This window comes from Oryx dammah, unplaced genomic scaffold (assembly GCF_014754425.2).
Source record: "Oryx dammah isolate SB20612 unplaced genomic scaffold, SCBI_Odam_1.1 HiC_scaffold_11058, whole genome shotgun sequence".
NCBI classification, from domain to species: domain Eukaryota; kingdom Metazoa; phylum Chordata; class Mammalia; order Artiodactyla; family Bovidae; genus Oryx; species Oryx dammah.
In genome coordinates, this window is record NW_024080452.1 from 370,013 (window position 1) to 393,348 (window position 23,336).

At 37.3% G+C, this 23,336-nt stretch overlaps 2 protein-coding genes across 2 annotated transcripts in view; one reads left to right on the forward strand and one right to left on the reverse strand.

The window, feature by feature from the left end:
• Positions 1–23,336, forward strand: part of LOC120860374 (acyl-CoA dehydrogenase family member 11) — a 119,678-nt gene that overhangs the window by 66,624 nt on the left and 29,718 nt on the right. The window contains exons 10-13 of the mRNA XM_040236175.1: positions 4,822–4,899; positions 5,576–5,714; positions 7,722–7,829; positions 12,654–12,752. Coding sequence (XP_040092109.1) covers positions 4,822–4,899; positions 5,576–5,714; positions 7,722–7,829; positions 12,654–12,752 — 424 coding nt within the window. The remainder of the gene's footprint in view (positions 1–4,821; positions 4,900–5,575; positions 5,715–7,721; positions 7,830–12,653; positions 12,753–23,336) is intronic.
• LOC120860377 (atypical chemokine receptor 4) lies at positions 13,325–18,092 on the reverse strand. Its single transcript, XM_040236178.1, has 2 exons — positions 17,853–18,092; positions 13,325–15,462 (listed from the first exon to the last, which is right to left on the reverse strand). The coding sequence occupies exon 2, from the start codon at positions 15,451–15,453 to the stop codon at positions 14,401–14,403; it is 1,053 nt and encodes a 350-aa protein (XP_040092112.1). The 5' UTR covers positions 15,454–15,462; positions 17,853–18,092; the 3' UTR covers positions 13,325–14,400.

Here is a 23,336-nt window from a genome sequence, read left to right on the forward strand (position 1 = left end):
AATTTTCAATAAAATGCTTTGTGATAAATTTAGAAAAAGCAGTCTGTAGTTTTCAAGGAAAGGTTTGTCAACATTTTGTGTGGCAAGGAAAGCCATAACCATTTTCTGTTAGCACATTTTTCAAATTTAAAGTATATCTAATGAGAGCTTTTTCTTCCTTTAAAAACTTGTACTAACATCTGTAAATGTTTTATCCTGTAGAATGATTCTGAACAGTACTAATCCCTATTTCTGAACACACTCATTTGAAATGATGCTTGGAGAAAAGTAATTAGCTTTTTTGAAATAGAAGGAGAGAAAGCCTATAAAATTCTGTCCACTATTTTTATAACTATATTTATAAAAACTAGAACAATCATATCTAGAAAATAAGATTATACCATTTAATACACTAACATCTTAATATTATATATCTTTAGTAGTAAGACTCCTGATGATTTTTTCTTAATGCTTTATATGTCTTCCCAACTTATAACAGGAAAAAAATAAGGTTCAATTTATGCTCTTCTAATGACCTTTTAAATTTCTTTGGATATCATAAAGTAAGAACATGAGAACCCATTATCCATTAAAATGTTAAAAGGTGATTCTTCCTGGAGGGGAGGGAGAGGGAATTGGTGGTAATCAAAAGTTATGAACTTCCAGTTATAAGATAACTAGGAATGCAATACACAGCATGATAAATACAACTTACAGTTATGTGTGAAAGAAAGAATTTTTTCTATTTCTTTAATTTTATATCTATATGAGATGTGTATATTCACTAAACATTGTGATAATCATTTCATGATGTATGTTAGTCAAGTTATTATGCTGTATACCTTAAATATATACAGTGCTATTCAGTTCAGTTCAGTTCAGTCGCTCAGTCGTGTCCAACTCTCTGCGACCCCATATATCTCAATAAAACTGGAAGGAAAAAGGAAATGAAATAAAGGCAATTCTTCTTATTTAAAATGAATAAGGAGTCTTAAAATAGCATGTAGAACAGAAACTAGCAACATGACATACTTGAGAACACGCTTTTAATAGAATGGTAACATTAGTCATATTTTTTACTGAATCTAATAATATATTAGGGAAGAATTCTTGCTTCTTTTTTTCTAACAGACTTAAGTTTAAAGTGAAAAATGTATTATATTGCAAAATTACTTATAGGCTCAGATTTAAGACTATGAACTAACCATACTCCAAAGCAGTGTGTCTGTCAGTGAATGAGAAAGTTAAATATTAAAGGTGATATCTGGAGAGAATTGATCAGGCACCAAGCATATTTTCTGTTTTCCTTTTCCATTAATAAACTATTTTTCATACTTTAAGAATTAAAGAAAGATTCTTTGTGATAAATTATTTTATTTTAATTCTGACTTCTACCATACCACATATTGTTGTGTTGTTCAGTTGCTAAATTTTATCTGACTCTTTGCAACATATAGATTTTGCAAAATTCCAAATCATACTTCCCTCATAGCTCAGTTGGTAAAGAATCTGTCTGCAGTGAAGGAGACCCCAGTTCAATTTCTGGGTCGGGAACATCCCCTGGAGAAGGGATAGGCTACCCACTCCGGTATTCTTGGGCTTCCCTTGTTGCTCAGCTGGTAAAGAATCTGCCCGCAATGTGGGAGACCTGAGTTCGATCCCTGGGTTGGGAGGATCTCCTGAAGAAGGGAAAGGCTCCAGTATTCTGGCTTGGAGAATTCCATGGATTATACAGGCCATGGGGTCACAAAGAGTCAGACACGACTGAGCAACTTCCACTTTCACTTTTCACTATTAAATAATACAAATTTTAAATAATTATATAAATGGCATAAAGAAAACTGAGCACCGAAGAATTGATGCTTTTGAACTGTGGTGTTGGAGAAAACAAGTGAGAGTCCCTTGGACTGCAAGGAGATCCAACCAGTCCATCCTAAAGGAAATCAGTTCTGAATATTCATTGGAAGGACTGATGCTGAAGCTGAAGCTCCAGTACTTTGGCCACCTGTTGCGAAGAACTGACTCATCAGAAAAGACCCTGATGGAGGGCTTCCCTGGTGGCTCAACTGGTAAAGAATCTGCCTGCAATGCAAGAGACCTGTGTTCGATCCCCGGATTGGGAAGATCCCCTGCAGAAGTGAATGGCTACCCACTCCAGGATTCTGGCCTGGAGAATTCCATGGACCTCAGTCCATGGTATCACAAAGAGTGGACATGACGAGCAACTTTCACTTTCATTTGATGCTGGGAAAGACTGAAGTCAGGAGAAGAAGGGGACAACAGAGAATGAGATGGTTGGATGGTATCACGGACTTTATGGACCTGAGATTGAGCAAACTCTAGGAGTTGGTGATGGACAGGGAAGCCTGATGTCCTGCAGTCCATGGGGTCACAAAGAGTCAGACATGACTGAGTGACTGAACTGAACTGACAAATGGCATAGTGTAATTTCTCACAACTATAGAGTCAAACAGAGGTAGTCACAGATGGGAATTTGTACATGTATTACATAACACATTTCTTATCAAACACAATTGCATTACTATTTCCATGGCAACATGAGGGATGGAAATGTTAATAATTAACAACCATAAACAGGAAGTCTTCCAACTAAACTTACTTCCTGACAGAAATGACAAGTACTGTTCATTGTGGTGCCTGTGAAAGAGCCATCCTTTGTCTTCTTGAAGTTTTAGACTAGCCATGCTTCAATAAAAGAAATATTTTAGCATATTTACTTATATGACTGTAATTTGGTGAAACAATTTTAGAAAACAATTTTGTAATACAGAGTTTTGACCAACGTTCATAACCTTATTTCAGTAATTCTATTAGCCTATATGTAGAAAATAAGTACAGAGTTGTTTTAAGAGCAAACTATTGGAAAACGTCCTTATAGTCCAGTATTTTAGTTCACAGATGAGAGATTACTGTTATTGTTTTTATGTAGCTAGTTGTTAAATTTCAACTTACCCTTGTATTTATCACTTTATTTATTTACTATTCCTTCTTACAACCCAGATGTTCCTTCTTGGATCAAAATCCTTTAATGAGAATCTGCTAGTAAATGCTTATTTTTCTTTGTTTTTTCCCCACATCTGAAAAGGGAAGCAATGATTCTCTCTGTATCCATCATATCTTAACCACTCATATTTTCCTTCCATTGAATTCCTGTGCTTCATTGAAGAAAGGAGTAATTTCTTCAGATCCTTCTTTCAATTTATTATTATTTGAATGTAACTAGCCCATCATTCAACCTTGCATAGAGGGGTGTATCTCATTATTTGGATTGTGTCAGAATTGCCTAGAGAGCTAGTTAAGATTACAAAAATAGGAATACACAAGTAGACTCATCGAGAAATGATACAGCCTGCACCCTTGTGTTTTATCAAGTGATTCTGATGCCCACCAAAGTTTGAGAATCAGTGCCATTGTGTTTTTAAATTTAATTACTGTGATTTTTCTTTGCCTCAGGTTGTATTCAGTCTTTTTCAGGTTTGTCTGCCCAAGTTTGATAGTCCTTTGTCAGCCTCTTAATTCCTTCTTTTATTCTTGGAATCTATTGGACACAAATACTTTTTATTCTGTATTTAAGCATTATTCTATCTGTGGCCTTTGGGGGTATGATTCTATTTTGTTGAACTTTTGTATTTGCTAATTCTTGCTAATGGTGGCTTGTTACCTTGAGTGTTTAGTTTTTTTCATTCTGGAATCATGTTCTTTGGAATGGAATTTTATCTGCAGGGATTAGTCAAGACTTTTTTAAAAAAGAACTTTTCCTCCAGAGTGAATTTGCTTTTGCTTCTGCAGTACTTTTAGGCACTGCCACCAGGAACACTGTAAACTTAATTTTTGACTTGAAACTTTAGGGCCACATAGGGCTGTGAATTCAGATCTCAAACTTGATTGAAGACAGGCTTCAGGTTAGGAATGTTTCTTTTTCCTGTTCCATCCTGTGAATGGTCTTATTCAGCTTTTTGTTTTTATTTTCTACTTTTTTCCACTTAGGTTTTGCAGATCAGGCATCCTGGCTTTGATGCAGGGACGTGGTGGTCTCTGATCCTCCTCTTGCCCTGTTTCTGACATTTGGTTTTGCCTGCCTATGTGGCCCATTGGAAACTAGGATCTAGGCTAATATAAATCAGCCTACACCCTCCAGACAAACTTGGTTCCAGTGCTCACTCACACCTAAAGTCAGACATTTTTATTCCTAACCTCTGAGGAGTTTCCTTATTTTCCTTTCAGCACAGCTATGTAGTATTACATGTATTTTTAAAATTATTTTAAATATTTTACCCAGCGTTTTTAGCTGTATTACCCTGGGAGAGGATTCTATGACCATCCAGTATGCCATCTTACTGAAAATGGAACACTCGAATCTTGGTGTAGGATTTTGAAAGTTAATTCTCTAATACCAAGGCAGCATAATTTTGTGAGGAATGAAATATTGTATTATTTATTATAACTATATATTACATACATTATATTATTATATATTACACACATAATTATATGTCTTAGCCTGGCCCTTAGTTTCCAATGGGCCACATAGGCAGGAGTCAGGAAGCAAAAACAAATGTCACAAATAGGGCAAGAGGAGGGATCAGAGATCACTGCTTCCCTCTACCGAAGCTAGATGCCTGATATGCAAAAAAAAAAAAAACCCACCTGTAAAATTTTTTATAATTCTGTGTCTGATTTTAGAAAGAAATTTTACTGATTCAATAGCAGCTGAAAGAGCTTTTCACTTAAATATGTTTATTTACTTTGGATATTAGCAGCTTATGGCATTACTTTTATTAACTCTAACTAATGAACTATTTTATCCTTTTATACTTTTAGGAGGTAATTGAGTTCTATGTTCAAAATGAAAATTCAGTGGACAAGTGGAAAAAACCTTTAGTAATTGATAAACTCAAGGTAAGAAAAATAAGAGAACCTTAAAACTGGACAATTTATATGCAGATTTTTTTTTGAGAACTTTAGTTTGTTGTCACTTCTCTTGTTATATATGTAGAGGATAATTATATCAATTATAACTTTTGTTATATATGCAGAGATAGTTATTCAAGTATACTTTTTAAAAAGAAATTTAAAAATAGAATCTGTAATATACAAATTAGTTTACATAGTGTGTTGTGTGTGATATGTAATGAAGACAGCTTCTTATAGCTATTCAAATTAAAAATACAATCAACACTCTCACTTGAGACTGAAGTTGAGGCAGAGTATTTGTCCCACATAGGCTTAATCCAAATTTCATGTTTTCAAATAGTAACAAATGTTAGAAATTGAAGTGCACAAAATAGTGTATTTGGCATAATTATACTCAAATGGAAGAGATTTTATAATAGCTATGATTCAATAAGAAGCACTCAAGTAACTAAATTTAGTTTTTCAACCAAATATAAGGAAGCTTTGTGGAAAAGTCTTTTATTTAACCATTGAAAAAATGTTGAATTAATGACTGCACATGTAGGATATGATGAAATAATTTCATAAGTTTGAAAGGCATAAATGCCAATATCTTTTAAAAGTAAACTATTTTAGGTTGTGATAAATTATGGTCACTCTGGCATATTCATCATCTTGACAGGAAATGGCCAAAGCAGAAGGCCTCTGGAACTTGTTTTTGCCAGCTGTAAGCGGTCTCACCCAGGTGGACTATGCCTTGATTGCTGAAGAAACAGGAAAATGCTTTTTTGCTCCAGATATCTTTAACTGCCAAGCACCAGGTTACAACATTATTTTAAAGCATAACTTTTCTCAGATATTTTAAGCAGTGTTTAAAATTTCTCTATTTTTTTTTTAATTTATTTTTTATTTTACTTTACAATTCTGTATTGGTTTTGCCATACATTGACATGAATCTACCACGGGTGTACATGCGTTCCCAATTTTAACAAAGAAATTTTTCTACACAAAGTCATTGATTTATAAATTTGTAATTTTACTTTTTAGTTATTTTCATTTAAATGTTAAAAAATGGATCTAATGTTCTCATTGTATTATTCTTTTATTAAACATCATTACATTGAGTATTAGTGAATAAAAGTTACCATCAAAGGGATTGGCATTATAAAGTTTCCCGTTTTCTGACTCGGTATTAAATATATCTATGGTTAGTTAGAATCAATAGAGTTTTTAAATCTTTTGGTTAGCCTCACTGTCTCTCCATTTACTTGCTCATTCTTTATCAGTTGCCTACTATATGCTAAGCACCATTTTAGGAACTCAGGATAGATCATGAAATAAAATACACAAAGTTTTCTGCCCTCATGGAGCTGACATTCTAATAAAAAACAAAAAAAACACCAGATAAATAAGTAATTTTACAGTAAGTTTGAAGATGAAAAGTTCTTTGGAAGAAAAAAACCCAGTAAGGTAGGGAAGTGCTGGAATGCTGAGAGATGGGGAATATGTATTACAATTTATTATTAAGATGAAAGGCACAGAATAGGCCTTATTGAAAACCTAACATTCGGTAAAGACTTAAAGAGGGTGAGAGAGTCAGCCATGCTTAGATCTGGGGGGAGAGTTTTCATAGCATAGAGAACATAAAATACAAAGGCCTTAAAGCTTGAATGTGATTGGTGTATTTTAGGAATAACCAAGGAGGTTATTGTGGTAGGGAAAGAAAAGTAGAAGATATCAGAGGGAAAGGGTCTTATATGTTGGGACTTAACAGGCAGATGACAACTTATACTTTAATGAAATGGACATTTGAGCAGAGGAGTGACAAGTTGCTTCTTAGTTTTTAAAGGATCCCTTTGGCTTCCATGTTGAGAATTAACAAAAGAAGGATATATGCAGGGAGTCTTGTTGTGATGGTCCTGAGCAATGGATGATAGGGATATATTCAGGGAAGTAGCAGTGAAAAGAGTGAGAAGCGAAAGATTCTAACTGTATTTTGAAGGCAGAGCTAAGAGGATTTCCTGGTTGGTTTTGGGGTATTAATGGAAGAATCAAGGATGCCTTCAAGGACTTTCAGTTCAGTTCAGTTCAGTTCAGTCGCTCAGATGTGTCCAACTCTTTGTGACCCCATGAATTACAGCAGGCCAGGCCTCCCTATCCACCACCAACTCCCAGAGTTCACTCAAACTCATGTCCATCGAGTTGGTGATGCCATCCAGCCATCTCATCCTTGGTTGTCCCCTTCTCCTCCTGCCCCCAATCCCTCCCAGCATCAGAGTCTTTTCCAATGAGTCAACTCTTCGCATGAGGTGGCCAAAGTACTGGAGTTCCAGCTTTAGCATCATTCCTTCCAAAGAACACCCAGGACTGATCTCCTTTAGAATGGACTGGTTGGATCTCCTTGCAGTCCAAGGGACTCTCAAGAGTCTTCTCCAACACCACAGTTCAAAAGCATCAATTCTTCGGCGCTCAGCCTTCTTCACAGTCCAACTCTCACATCCATACATGACCACAGGAAAAACCATAGCCTTGACTAGATGGACCTGAGTCTGAGTGGACTCTGGGAGTTGGTGATGGACAGGGAGGCCTGGCATGCTGTGATTCATGGGGTCGCAAAGAATCAGACACAACTGAGCGACTGAACTGAACTGATTATGTTTAGTCTATGGCCATGCCACCCTGAACATACCTGATCTCATCTATTATGTTTCAAAACATTTTTGTTAGTAAATATTAAAAAGATTCATGTCTCTTATCGATATAAAGTTTGGATTTCATATTAGCACATTTTTAAATGCAAAATAAATGCTTTTCTTTATTATATGTAGACACAGGGAACATGGAGGTGCTCTACCTATATGGAAGTGAGAAACAGAAGCAGCAGTGGCTAGAGCCTCTTCTTCAAGGGAGTATTACCTCCTGCTTCTGTATGACAGGTAAGAGCAAATCAGTCACATTCTCCCATTGTGCACTCTTGAGGTTATTATGGAGGAACTAAAGAAATGTGGAATGTGGCTTTGTGTTTAGGCAGATTTTCCTGTGACCAGAAATATGAATGTGTTTGTTGTGAGCCCAGTTTTAATATTTTGGCATTTTTAAATGTGCAGAATAAAAATCATCCTCCACTTTGGGAGGATACCAGATGTTTTCTGGTAGACTGCTTTAGCAGCAGAGTACCAGATCACCTGACCTGCCTCTTGAGAAATCTGTATGCAGGTCAGGAAGCAACAATTAGAACTGGACATGGAACAACAGAATGGTTCCAAACAGGAAAAGGAGTACGTCAAGGCTGTATATTGTCAGCCTGCTTATTTAACTTATATGCAGAGTACATCATGAGAAACACTGGGCTGGAAGAAACACAAGCTGGAATCAAGATTGCTGGGAGAAATATGAATAACCTCAGATATGCAGATGACACCACCCTTAAGGCAGAAAGTGAAGAGGAACTGAAAACCCTCTTGATGAAAGTGAAAGAGGAGAGTGAAAAAGTTGGCTTAAAGCTCAGCATTCAGAAAACTAAGATCCTGGCATCTGGTTCCATCACTTCATGGGAAATAGATGGGGAAACAGTGGAAACAGTGTCAGACTATTTTGGGGGGCTCCAAAATCACTGCAGATGGTGACTGCAGCCATGAAATTAAAAGACACTTACTCCTTGGAAGGAAAGTTATGACCAACCTAGACAGCATATTCAAAAGCAGAGACATTACTTTGCCGACTAAGGTCCATCTAGTCAAGGCTATGGTTTTTCCAGTAGTCATGTATGGATGTGAGAGTTGGACTGTGAAGAAGGCTGAGCACCAAAGAATTAATGCTTTTGAACTGTGGTGTTGGAGAAGACTCTTGAGAGTCCCTTGGACTGCAAGGAGATCCAACCAGTCCATTCTGAAGGAGATCAGCCCTGGGATTTCTTTGGAGGGAATGATGCTAAAGCTGGAACTCCAGTACTTTGGCCACCGCATGCGAAGAGTTGACTCATTGGAAAAGACTGATGCTGGGAGGGATTGGGGGCAGGAGGAGAAGGGGATGACAGAGGATGAAATGGCTGGATGGCATCACTGACTCGATGGATGTGAATCTGAGTGAACTCCGGGAGTTGGTGATGGACAGGGAGGCCTGGCGTGTTGCAATTCATGGGGTCGCAAAGAGTCAGACACAACTGTGTGACTGAACTGAACTGAACTGAAACGAAACCTAGTTTCATAATCTTTTGACTTACATTTAAAATTGCCTTCTAAGGACATTTACCTTAGAATATGAAACATTCATCTTTGTGATAATTTTATACTGACAGTTAAAAAGTACTCCACGCTGCCATAAATTGAAAAAAAATAGATCTTTTACCCATGTTGGTCATATAGCTCAAATTATAAATTATAATCATGTGGGCTGATGAAAGTAGGAGCATGTTAATAAAAGTGGGTCTTGGTATATTTGTACATAGGAAACAGTTATTAAGAACTCTTAGTCAAAGAACAAAGTCATTGTTTTATAATTGAGTTAGAATTAAACTAAGTTTCATCTGGCCATAAATTTATCAGAATTTATTATCCTTCTGTAACACTGAATGCATTTATAATAGTAAAACTGGGACCTCCCTGGTGGTACAGTGGATAAGAATCCATCTGCCAGTGCAGGGGACATGGTGTGATCCCTGATCCAGGAAGATTCCACATGCTGCAGAGCAACTAGACTCGTGCATCCCAACTACTGAAGCTCATGTACCTAGAGCCTGTGGTCTACAACAGGAGAAGCCACCACAATGAGAAGCTTGTGCACTGCAACTGGAGAGCAGCCCACGTTCTCCACAACCAGAGAAAGCCAGTGCACAAAAACAAAGACCCAGCACAACCATAAATATAAATTAAAAAAAAAAAAAAAAAAAAAAAAAAACAAGTAGACAGCTCCTTTTCTAAAGAAAGAGTGTCTCTAGTTTTAGAAAGGGAACACATAAACTATTTGAAGGATACTGCTCAGAAGAGCAGCATATTAACAAATGCAGATTACTATGATTTAGAACTAGCCTGTTAAGTTCTAAAATGCAATGCTGTAAAGCAGTCTTGTAAAGCTGTCCTATGGAAGGCTTTCTGAAGACAGGAAATCTAGAGCCGGTTTTATAGAATGCAAAATAGATCAATGACAGCACTACTGATAGAATTTGAAAGGCACAGTTAGAAGTTGTTTAAGATACTACAGAAATAGTGTCAGAGATGTAGAAAACAAGCTATGGTTACCAAGGGAGCAAGTGGCAGAGAGGGATAAATTGAGAGATTGGGACTGACATATACACATACACACACACACACATATAATAGATAACTTGTATATAGCCTACTGTATAGCACAGGGAGCTAATGACCTGTATGGGAAAAGACTCTAAAAAAAAAAGAGTGGATATTATGATTCACTTTTCTGTACAGCAGAAACTAACACAACATTGTAAATCAAATATACTCCCCAAAAAATTAATTTGAAAGAAAGTTGGTTAGTATACTAAACCTACGGTGATCAAGACCATCCCCAAGAAAAAGAAATGCAAAAAGGCAAAATAGTTGTCTGAGGAGGCCTTACAAATAGCTGTGAAAAGAAGAGAAGTAGAAGGCAACGGAGAATAGGAAAGATAGACCCATTTGAATGCAGAGTGTCAAAGAATAGCAAGGAAAGATAAGAAAACCTTCTTCAGTGATCAATGCAAAGAAATAGAGGAAAACAATAGAACAGGAAAGACTAGAGATCTCTTCAAGAACATTAGAGATACCAAGGAAACATTTCATGCAAAGATGGGCTCGATAAAGGACAGAAATGGTATGGATCTAACAGAAGCAGAAGATATTAAGAAGAGGTGGCAAGACTACACAGAAAAACTATACAAAAAAGATCTTCACGACCGAGATAATCACAATGGTGTGATCACTCACCTAGAGCCAGACATTCTGGAATGCAAAGTCAGGTGGGTCTTAGGAAGCATCACTACGAACAAAGCTAGTGGAGGTGATGGAATTCCATTTGAGCTATTTCAAATACTAAAAGATGATGCTGTGAAAATGCTGCACTCAATATGGCAGCAAATTTGGAAAACTCAGCAGTGGCCACAGGACTGGAAATGATCAGTTTTCATTCCAATCCCAAAGAAAGACAATGCCAAAGAAAGCTCAAACTACCACACAGTTGCACTCATCTTACACACTAGCAAAGTGATGCTCAAAATTCTCCAAGCCAAGCTTCAACAGTACATGACCCATGAAATTCCCAATGTTCAAGCTGGATTTAGAAAAGACAGAGGAACCAGAGATCAAATTGCCAACATCTGTTAGATCATCAAAAAAGAGAGAGAGTTCCAGAAAAACATCTACTTCTGCTTTATTGACTATGCTAAAGCCTTTGACTGTGTGGATCACAACAAACTATGAAAAATTCTTCAAGAGATGGGAATACCCAACCACCTGACCTGCCTCTTGAGAAATCTGTATGCAGGTCAGGAAGCAACAGTTAGAACTGGACATGGAACAACAGACTGGTCCAAATCGGGAAAGGAGTACATCAAGGCTGTATATTGTCACCCTGCTTATTAAACTTATATGCAGAGTACATTAAAAAAAAAAAAATGTCAGGCTGGATGAAGCACAAGCTGGAATCAAGACTGCCAGGAGAAATATCAATAACCTCAGATATGCAGATGACACCACCCTTATGGCAGAAAGGGAAGAAGAACTGAAGAGTCTCTCTATGAAAGTGAAAAATTTGGCTTAAAACTCAACTTTCAGAAAACTAAGATCATAGCATCTGGTCCCATCATTTCGAGGCAAATAGATGGGGAAATAATGGAAACAGTGAGACTTTATTTTCTTGGTCTTCAAAATCAATGCAGATGGTGACTGCAGCCATGAAATTAAAAGATGCCTGCTCATTAGAAGAAAAATTATGACCAACCTAGACAATATTCAAAAGCAGAGACATTACTTTGCCAACAAAGGTCCATCTAGTCAAGGCTATGGTTTTTCCAGTGGTCATGTGTGGATGTGAGAGTTGGACTATAAAGAAAGCTGAGCACCAAAGAATTGATGCTTTTGAACTGTGGTGTTGAAGAAGACTCTTTGAGGGTCCCTTGGACTGCAAGGAGATCCAACCAGTCCATCCTAAAGGAAATCAGTCCTGAATATTCATTGGAAGGACTGATACTTTGGCCATCTGATGCAAACTCTGATGCTGGGAAAGATTGAAGGCACGAGGAGAAGGGGATGACAGAGGATGAGATGGTTGGATGGGATTACTGACTCAATGGACATGAGTTTGTGTAAGCTCTGGGAGTTGGTGATGGACAGGGAAGCTTGGCATGCTGCAGTCCATGGGGTTGCAAAGAGTTGGACACAACTGAGTGACTGAACTGAACTGAACTGATGCTGGGGAAATCTGACTTGCAAATATGTAGTACAGATTTCCATTGTGGGAAGTAAACAATGATATTTTCAATGTATGTTTGATGATTAGGGAGAGGATTAAGTGAGTCGTAACCCAAGTCACATGTCACTGAGTAAGCCAAAAACACACAATTTCGATAGCTGATCTGAGTTGTTCTAAATATTTCATTCATTTTCTTAGTGCACATTTATTGAATACCTACTATGTGTAATGGTAGGAAGATGAAAAAGACAAAGATGCCTCTGTCATCAAAGAGTTCACTTTGAACTTTCTTTAAGTATCTTTTATAAACCAGTGGTATCTGCCTGCCTGTAAATTCAGCCTTTGCTTATTTGTAGAGCCCGATGTAGCTTCAAGTGATGCCACAAATATTGAATGTAGCATCCAGCGAGATGGAGACAGCTATATCATTAATGGCAGGAAATGGTGGAGCAGTGGTGAGTATTCATAATGATGCTTCATGCCAGATGCTGTGCTAGAATAATAAGATACATAGTTATTCATTTCATGACCACAGTTCTTTAAATTCTACCTTTGAAAGCATTTTCAAATTTAGAAATAGTTGATAATAGGAAGAAAGCTGAGCACTGAAGAATTGATGCTTTTGAACTGTGGTGTTGGAGAAGACTCTTGAGATTCCCTTGGACTGCAAGGAGATCCAGCCAGTCCATTCTAAAGCAGATCAGTCCTAGGTGTTCACTGGAAGGACTGATGCTAAAGTTGAAACTCAAATACTTTGGCCACCTCATGTGAAGAGTTGACTCATTGGAAAAGACTCTGATGCTGGGAGGGATTGGGGGCAGGAGGAGAAGGGGACGACAGAGGATGAGATGGCAGGACGGCATCACCGACTCGATGGACATGAATTTGAGTGAACTTCAGGAGTTGGTGATGGAAAGGCAGGCCTGGCATGTTGTGATTCATGGGGTCGCAAGGAGTCGAACACGACTGAGTGACTGAACTGAACTGAACTGAACTGATAAAAGGAAAGTAATCTTAAAATAATGTCTTGATTAGGCAATGTTTATTTTAAGAAGAGAAAACATCTATTTTTTTTACAGTTGGTGAGGTAAAAATTTATGTTAGTGCATACCATGTTTAGCCTTTGTCATTTCTACCAAAATTAAATTTTAGTAGGGGCATATTACCTGTACTATAATAATTTATACATAATTTTTGAAGAGATAAGCAATACATGTTATTAAAATTTATTTGTGGTACATATTTTCATTGCTTAACAATACAAGTGTTTAAGTGAAAAATAAGAGTCTTTACATATAGGAAAATATTTAGTCAACCCTCAGTAATAGAATTACATAAGTGGATAAATCCTTTAGGCAATTATAAAAATTAAAACCTGTGCTTGTCTGAGGATTGCTTCTAGAGTATACATGATAAGTCTAATAGGATAACCAGCTTGTTACTAAAGAAAGTTGACATAAAAGTAAATTATATGTTAAGAAACTTACTAGTAATACATTAAAATGGCCATAAAAGCTTTTTTTTTTCTTTTGCTCGTTTTTATTCTTTCTGGAGTTTTATGAAATCACTTACACATTAGAAACAAAGAAAAAGACAGCCAGAAAGCTTATTTTTTTATTTCTGATTGCTAATTTTTACTCTTTCTGAAGTTTTATGAAATCACTTACACATTAGGAACAAGAAAAAGAAAAAGTCATTAAATGTTGCTGCATGATTATTCAAGTATTAAAATTATGCAGGAAAATTGTTATATTAAAATTTAGATAAAATAACTGTAAATGACCCTTAAATTAAACCTCTTTAATAATCTGTTTTAGATGACCTAACTTGTAGTGTTTTTCTTATGTATGACTGTTAATACTATTTTCTTATATTGTTAGCTTTAATTTCTATGTTTTATGAATTTATTATTTTGTTTCCTCTTTTTCTTGGCTTCTACCCCACTCCCCTTTCCCGCCCCAACCTCTTCTTTGCTACATGTTGCCACCACAGTGTTTGAAATTTGAATTTCTGAAAAATGCAGATGTTTGATGCAGATGCAAATGTTCTCAGCGGGAGGCATCATTCATGTGTATTGAAGCAAGAGACAGTTGGGTCCTATATTTAAATGCTGAAAGTACTGGTTGGCTCTGTAGCATCTTCAGATTCGAAAGGAATCTCCACCACATTTTGTCTTTGTCTTCTCCAGGATCCATATTTCTTAGCAACTTTCATGATGTAGTTTTTAAAAGAGGTTCCCATGAAAACATACAGGACTGGGTTGAGGCAGCTGTGGAAGAGTGCAATACTCTCTGTGATTTGGATGGCAACATCCATGCGTTTGCTCATGTCACAGTCAGTGATCAGGGAGTAGATGATGTCTATGGCTTGGCAGAACTTGACAATGTTATAAGGTAATTGAGTGACGATGAAAACTATGACCACTGTGAGCAGAACTTTGAGGGGCTGAGATTTTTTAATGTTAGGCATCTTGATGAGTGTCTTTGCCGTGATGAAGTAGCACACTGCCATGATAAGAAAGGGTATTACAAATCCAATGCAGATTTCCAGGATTTGAATTGATGCTTTCATTGATGTTCCTAGGTGGTATGGAAAGATGGGAATGCACCTAGCTTTATGATTTACTGTATAAAAAACCAACTGAGGGATACTCAACAAGATGGCAGCCACCCAGACACAGAAACAGATGATCCAGCATGGTTTTCCCACTCCTGATTGACTGGGAGCTTTAGTTACTGCCCAGTATCTGTCTGTGCTGATACAAGCCAGAAACTGCATTCCAGACACAAAATTGACTGTGTACAAGGCTGAAGTGACTTTGCACATGATTTTCCCTAAAACCCACCCATGAACTGCATTCACTGCCCAAAAAGGCAAAGTGAATAGAAGGAATAAATCTGCCACTGCCAAATTCAAGATGTACACATCTGTTTTGGTTCTCTGCTTTTTGTAATAGGCATAAATTGCCACTACAGTGGAATTGCCTGCAAGTCCAATGATGAAAGCTATTGTGAAGAAGGCAGGTAGGAAAACTTTTGCAAATTTTCTGACCTCTTCTTTTATACAGATCACTTCATACTGACTATAGTCATGAGTGTCATTCATTTCATTTTCCTCATAATAGTAATCTGTTGACTGGTTGTATTCCAAAGCCATGGTTCCAATCTAAATGGCAAAAAGAATACAGTATATTTATTTTAATATTGCTTAAATAGAAACACTTCTGCTCTAGCATATGTTTTATGCTTTTATTAGAGAATAGTTTGTTGCCATAACATATGTGAGCCTGAGTCTGCCACTCTTTGAAACTCTTTAATGGAAGTCACATTGGAGTATATCCTCAAGAGTAGTTTTTCATTGCTTGTTTTTACAAGTCTGTACAGGAAATGGGATTTACAGAGGGAAGATAAAAAATAATACCCTGGGAAATGTTCTTAATCATTAAGCCCTAAAACTTTTAGATACACAACTTTGTGATTCTTATGCAGTATATCAACAATAAATTAAAATAAATTATTTAAAATAAATATTTTACTTATATTTATTCATGAATTTATTTTAAATTAAGTTAAATTATCTCAGAATTGTACTTAGTTTTAGTTGTTGGCTTTTATAAAACGAAGTCTCCTCTAGTTAGCTTCCCTCCAAAACTTGCCACTGCATGCTGATTGTAAACTACTATTTGATAGAACTGTTGTTCCACTAGTCACCTAAGCCTTAAGCCTGCACCATCCTTGATTCCTCTCTTATCGTCATCCCTTCACCCAAGATTTTCAGTCTGCCCCTAAATTCTGATTTTACCTTCCAAATAGGTCTCAAATCTGTCTCTTCCTTTTCACATAATTCAGCCACATTATTACCTGGCCTATTACAATGTCTTCCCAACTGGTATCCTACTGTTGTCATTCCTTCTTACCACTTCTTGTCAAAAACATGTTTCTTACTGCCATCAGTGTGCTCTGTCTCTAAAATGTCAGTCTTAATCACTCTCCTGCTTAGCTCCTCACCTAAAAGACACATCTCTCTGAAAGATACAATCTAAGTTCTTTACCGTGATACCCAAGGCTCCCTAATGTAGTCCTACCCATGGTTCCTGTACCCCCTCTACTGTACACCTTACACTGCAGACGATGATAGTACTGATTTGCCAGTGGTTTGGGGGCACACACCATGCCGTAGTATGCATCTACATCATTACTCATTCTGCTCTTTTATCTGATATGCTATTTCCTTCCCGTCCCTTGAAAGGCCATTTCCTATTCAGTTAACTCAAATTTCACTTTTCTAGAAGACTTTCCCAATCCAATAACTGTATCTATGTATCAGTTGTGTCTACATATCAAAGAACTGACCTGGTCCTGTGGAGTTTCCCAGACTATCTTTTCCCTCTATGGTCTAAGTTCCCTAAGACTGTGACCTATTGGATTTCTGTTTGTAATTAATAACTGAAGAGAGTGCCTGTTACACTCTAGGTTGCCAGCAAATATTTCTCAACTACAACGTTTACTAGTAAGTATAAAGCTGTTACTCTAGGAATGGAAAGATGATATTCCAGGAATCTCGTGTCTCATCATTAAGTTATTCTACTATGTTGTCAATTAATACCCTGTAGTATTAAGATAAGCTTGCACAAAATTCACATTTTAAAATATATATAATAATAACTTTTAGTGTTTTTATTAGTGCTAAGCTTTGTTATGCTTTTTCCTTAGCCCTTCTGTCTTCCTTGGATTATTTTTTGTCCTTGGAAGAATCTCAAATGTTCTTATAGAATCATTAATGAAGATATTATTTTCAAAACAGTACACCAGCTTATGCTACATTTTCAAAAGAATATTCTTATACTTGCTAACCTTTTGTAAATGAGTAAAGCAAAATGAAGAAGGCTACATAGAGGAAAAATACCACATAGAACTGCTTTCATTTTATAAAAACCAGGTGCTCACAATTTAAAATGACTGTTTTATCCTTATAGTTATTTGAAAAGTTTCAATCTAGAAGACCACTCTAGTGTTCATTTTCTTATATGTTAATTATTAACACAATATGAACTTTGTTCTTTCCTTCCCTTTTATCACAGAAATCTTAAACCTGGTGATAAGGTATAATATGGCCAAACAGTAAAAGATATTAAGGAAAGATATTTTAAAAGAATTAATCATACTAAAAATATGAGTAAATAAAAAATAGGACTGGAAATTATTTGCAGAAGTGATCCTTCTGGCAGATAAATAGAAACACATTTAAATGCCTTTATAATTATTACAAGAATTTTAAAAGTTGGTGTTTATAAAACAAATAGCAAGAAAAAAAATGGTATAGCAAAACCTGTTATTAACAAAGCTTTATAGGCAAGTGATGGTATTAAAATAATATTTTCTTCTAGCTATATTCATATTTTTAAGGTTGAAGGGTATAACTTTTCAAATAGCTCTTTTTTGCACATGTAAACTTTTATGCCTCGACTCCCTCTGCATAGGTAAATATACAAAATCTTTGGGCTTTAAAAAAAAGTCATATCCAACTCTGAATGAAAAAGAAAGAAAAAAACCAACCTGTTTCAGTAGGCAGACAGGAGCAATCTTGAATGCAGAGAGTAAAATCAAATGACACTCTCTAACTCAGACTACTTTTGTTTTCGTTTTTACACCCCGCCTTTGTCTTACATCCAGGAGGGCTTTCCGGAAATGTAATCTTGTGAGCACTTGATCTTCTATTTATATATAACCGTCCTGTGAAGTCATATCCAAGTTCTTAAGTATCCTTGGTTATAAACTTGAAGGAATTCAATCTTGTTTCAAAAGCTACAGACCTTTCCAAGTTTCCACTTAACTGAAGGGAATGGGAACATGTCTGCAGCTGAGGTACTGACTGCCAAACCAAGAGAATTCACCAGAGCACCTCAAGGCAGCTAATAAGTACTTGTAGGTAGTATCTAGACAAATACTGTCTAAAATTATTTTATCTAGGAAAGAAAACAAAAATGATTGTAACTAAGACAATTATCTTTTTGAAGACTAAATTATCAAAAATAAATTATGAGTAATTAGTAGAATTTAAATTTTTATACCAGATCATTTTATATTTTATTAATACTTAAACTGTGAGACTCTCCTTGGTTTCACTGAACTCCTCCTCTGTCCTTGACCCCAGAGTATGCCTTTCCCCATGACTTTAAATTCTTGTGCCTTCTTGTAATCTTCAATGACCAGCCACAAACTTCATATCCTTCTGCCTGGGAAGCCTATCTCAACTGTCTCCCCCTCCCCCCATTTCCAAACAAATGAAAGTTAGAGAAAGAAATGCATGCAGATTTAACACTAGTAGGCTGTTTGACCTGGACTCTCCTCACATTTGCATAACAGTTCCCTTATTTACTTTCTCAGAGGAGACTAGGCTTAGAAGTTATTTCAGACCCATTCCTTTTTTTCTCTAAGCAGTTGATCTAATATTCCTGTTGATTCCCAGAAAAGAAGCTCTAGGTCACTGAGGTCTCCACCTTTGGACAGTGTGTGTCTGTGGGTACAGCCAGGTTCTCCTCCTTGTTGTCTACCAGTCTTTGAGGAAGAGTTATTTGCATGAAGCTAAACCATCTCACCAGAAAAAAACTACCTAGATTTGCAGTGTTTGCCATTCTTCATGGTGTAAATACTCCCACCATGGCCAGTTTCAGCTACCAATGTGAATTCACTGAGGGCAACTTTGCTAAGAGATGAGTATTTTCAGCCTTTCTTAGGAGGCTCTAGCACAATTCTTCAAAGGAGGCATCTCTTCTCCTTACCATAGCTGATCATTACTCTGATCTCTTATGAAGGATACTGCTCTTAATATTATCCCTGCCCTCTCTAGGGGCTTCCCAGGTGGCTCTGTTGTAACCACGCATTCCGGGAAACAAACTCACTCAGAAGGACAATGCAGATAGTGGGGTGCAGTTTATTATACCAGTGGGCCCAAGGCAGAGTCTCCTCTTAGCCAAGGACCCCTACCAGCATTTGTGAAAATCTTTTATACCCCATGTGTACATATCCGAACCCACCACCCCAAATTCCTTGAGACTTACATAAACCAAGAAGATACAATCCCCAAAACCCCAGCATTCATGTGCTGTGTGCTCATGTGCTCAAACAGTCAAACAATTAGCCAATAATCAATAAACCTGAGGTTACACACCCCAATAGATACAGAAAAATTTATGGCCTGTCTGGAGGAAGGGGTGATTAGTGTATGTTTTCTCTTCGGTGATGAGTCACCTAGATATGATTTTCAAGGTTCCCCTGTCTGGAGGGGTCTTATCCTTCTGTTGTGTTTTCATAGGCATTAAACACAGAGTTCAGAGTCCATTGGAAAGGTGGCCGAGCATGACCAGCATGAACAGGCCTAAGATGGAGTCCAGGCCCCATGAATTCCTTCTTCAGCCCAGTGGTAAAGAATCAGCCTCCAAATGCAGGAGATGCAGGAAGCACAGGTTCGATCCCTGAGCAGGGAAGATCCCCTGGGGTAGGAAATGGCAGCCCACTCCAGAACTGTTGTCTAGGAAATCCCATGAGCAGAGGAGCCCAAGTCCAGGGAGTCACAAAGAGTCAGATGCAACTGAGCATATATGCACACCCTTTCTAGACTCTCTGGTCTTTCGCTTTCTCTTACCTCTTATTCTTTTTTTTTTCTTATGTATTTTGGGGCCAGGAGGAAGCAAACAAGCAACTTCCACTAAATTCTTAGAATGATCTACAAGTTCCCACAAGGTCTGCCTCCATCCCTCATTACCTCTCTGACTTATTTCCTTTTACTCACCCCTTTGCTTGCTTATTCTGCCGCACCAGCCTCCATGCTGTTTTGAAATGTACCAGGCACATTCCTTTTTAGGGCTTTTGTACTGGCTCCTCTATCTGCCCGGAATGTGCTTTCTTTTAATATCCACAAGGTTCACTCCCTCACGTCTTTCAAGTCTTTGTCCAATCGCCACCCCCTCATTGAGGCAGCCTCTGACTATTCTATTTAAAGTACTGTCACAAAACAAATGAACAAACATTGAACAAAACAAAAACAGTTATAGATACAAACAAAAAACAGATGTTTGCCAGATGGGAAGAGGAAGATGGGGGAAAGAAATAGGTGAGGGAGATTAAGAGATGATAAACTCTTAAGAAGGAATTATAAACTTCCAGTTGCAAAATAAATGAATCATGGGGATGAAATGTACAGTGTAAGGTGTATAGTCAATAAGTAATTTTTGTATGGTGACATATCATAACTAGATTTATCATAGTGGTCACTTTAAAATGTATAGAAATATCCAATCACTATGTCATATAATGGGAACTAATATAAAGTCATAGGTCAATTGTACTTTGAAAACAAACAACCATTTAAAAAAAAGAGATCAGATATGTGGTTATCACAGGCAGGTGGGGGTGTGTGTGCATGCTCAGTCACATGCAACTCTTTAATATCCATACTACACATTGAATTAATGTTTTATATGATTGGGGGGGTGGGCGTTGACCGTGCTGCATGGCTTATGGGATCTTGGTTCCCTCACCATGGGTCAAACCCATGACTGCTACACTGGAAGTGTGGAGTCTTAACCACTGGACCACCAGAGAAGTCCTGTATATGAGTTTTTTACTTAGCATTTTTGCTTAAGTGTTATGCCAAACTCCCTATAAATGACATTTTTATGTTATGCCAAACTCCCTATAAATGACATTTTTAGTAGCTAAATAATATTTTGTTGTGTGGATTATCATAATTTGCCTTACTGTTCAACTATTATAAGATTTTTCTAGTGTTTTGCTATTTCAAATAATGTTATAGAGAGCATCTTTGTAGATGTAGTAGGCAATTGTACTTAATCTTAATCTTACTGAGGGATTTTGAAGATGGGACTAACCATGTCTAACTATCACTTTTCTTGTTACACGAAAGATAGCATTCCATAGAATAATGTTAGAGTTCTTTCAAATCATTGCTTAGAATGTTTTCTTGTTTTTTTAAGAAGGGTTCCATTATATGGACACATCCATATAATTGTCTTCTGTTGATGGATATTGATTTATGCCCAATTCTTTGCTCTCTCAGTTCATTCATGTGTGCTAAGTCACTTCAGTCATGTCTGACTCTTTGTGACCCTATGAACTGTAGCCCACTAGGCTCTTCTGTCCATGGGACTCTCCAGGCAAGAATATTGGAGTGGGCGGCCATGCTCTTCTCCAGGGGATCTTCGCGACCCAGGGGTTGAACCTCCATCTCTTATATCTCCTGCATTGGCAGGTGGGTTCTTTACCACTAGCAACGTCTAGGAAGTTCAGGAGCAGCTATATCTGTAGGATAAATCTCAGAATTTGAATAGGTGGATTAAAGACTAAGTGAATCTGTAATTTTGATGGATGTTGCCAAATTGTACTTCATAGGGATGGTATTACTTTGTACTCTCACCAATAATGTATGAAAGTATCTATTTCCCTAGAACATTGCCAGTTGAATGTCTTGTTCCACTACCGTTTTGCTGTCTTAAAAAACTTGTAATTCAGTACCAGTTCAGCACCATTCCCCTTCCCTTGCCAGCTGTATGTGAGATATTTTTCCTAAATTGTTGAGGTTTTTTTTTGTTTGTTTGTTTGCTCTAGTCTTGTTTCTTTGTTGGTATTGTTTAGTTGCTAAATCATGTCCGACTATTTGTGGCCCCATGAACCATAGTCCACCAGACTCCTCTGTCCATGGAGTGGGTTGCCATTTTCTCCTCCAGGTGATCTTCATGACCCAGGGATCAAACTTGTGTCTTCTGCATTGGCAGGAAGATTCTTTACTGCTGAGCCACCAGTTCACTTCAATTCAGTCGCTCAGTCGTGTCTGACTCTGCAACCCCATGAATCGCAGCACGCCAGGCCTTCCTGTCCATCACCATCTCCCGGAGTTCACTCAGACTCACATCCATCGAATCAGTGATGCCATCCAGCCATCTCATCCTCTGTTGTCCCCTTCTCCTCCTGCCCCCAATCCCTCCCAGCATCAGAGTCTTTTCCAATGAGTCAACTCTTTGCATGAGGTGGCCAAAGTACTGGAGTTTCAGCTTTAGCATCATTCCTTCCAAAGAAATCCCAGGGATGATCTCCTTCAGAATGGACTGGCTGGATCTCCTTTCAGTCCAAGGGACTCTCAAGAGTCTTCTCCAACACCACAGTTCAAAAGCATCAATTCTTCAGCGCTCAGCCTTCTTCACAGTCCAACTCTCGCATCCATACATGACCACTGGACTAGACTGACCTTTGTTGGCCACCAGGGAAGCCCAATTTTGTTTCTTACTATACAGTAGTTTAATACAGATCAGCCAATCAGTCTTTCTCTTTTAATTTAATTTATTTTTTTCTTTTTGGCCACACACAAGGATTGAACCTGGGCCATTGGCAGTGAGATCATAGATTCCTAGCCACTGAAGCACAAGAGAATTCCTACGTTTATTATTTTTGAGGTTTAAAATTTCTTTTCCATTCAGAAATTTCATAGATACCAAATTGTTTTTTCTTCTAGTTTTTTTATGTCTTGATTATTTAATGTTTTAAAAATTTCAATTCTGATCTATTTGGACCTGATTTTGATTCAACTATATTTTGCAGCAGTGACAGCATGTAACATTTATAGAATACGTTTTAGATGTAAACCTTCCTAGAGGAAGAATAAGTAAAGTTCAAAGGTTGTTTCCCCTATTAACAATAGCACATATAATCCAAGGGAACACATGAGATTTTCTTTTTTTTCCTCAATGAAGTGAAAGTTTCTCATTCGTGTCTGACTCTTTGTGACCCCATGGACTATACAGTCCATGGAATTCTCCAGGCTAGAATACTGGAGTGGGTAGCCTTTCCCTTCTCCAAGGGATCTTCCCAACCAAGGGATTGAACCCAGGTCTCCCACATTGCAGGCAGAATCTTTACCAGCTAAGCCACAAGGGAAGCCCACTTTTTTTCCCCTTAACTGTCTGATAAACATTTTTTTTTTTAACAAGCAGAAATTTCATTGTAAAATGTTACTTAACACATAAT

What these genes read in the sequence shown, in the direction of transcription:
- LOC120860377 (XM_040236178.1), bottom strand. Translation starts at nt 15,453, where the DNA reads ATGGCTTTGGAATACAACCAGTCAACAGATTACTATTATGAGGAAAAT.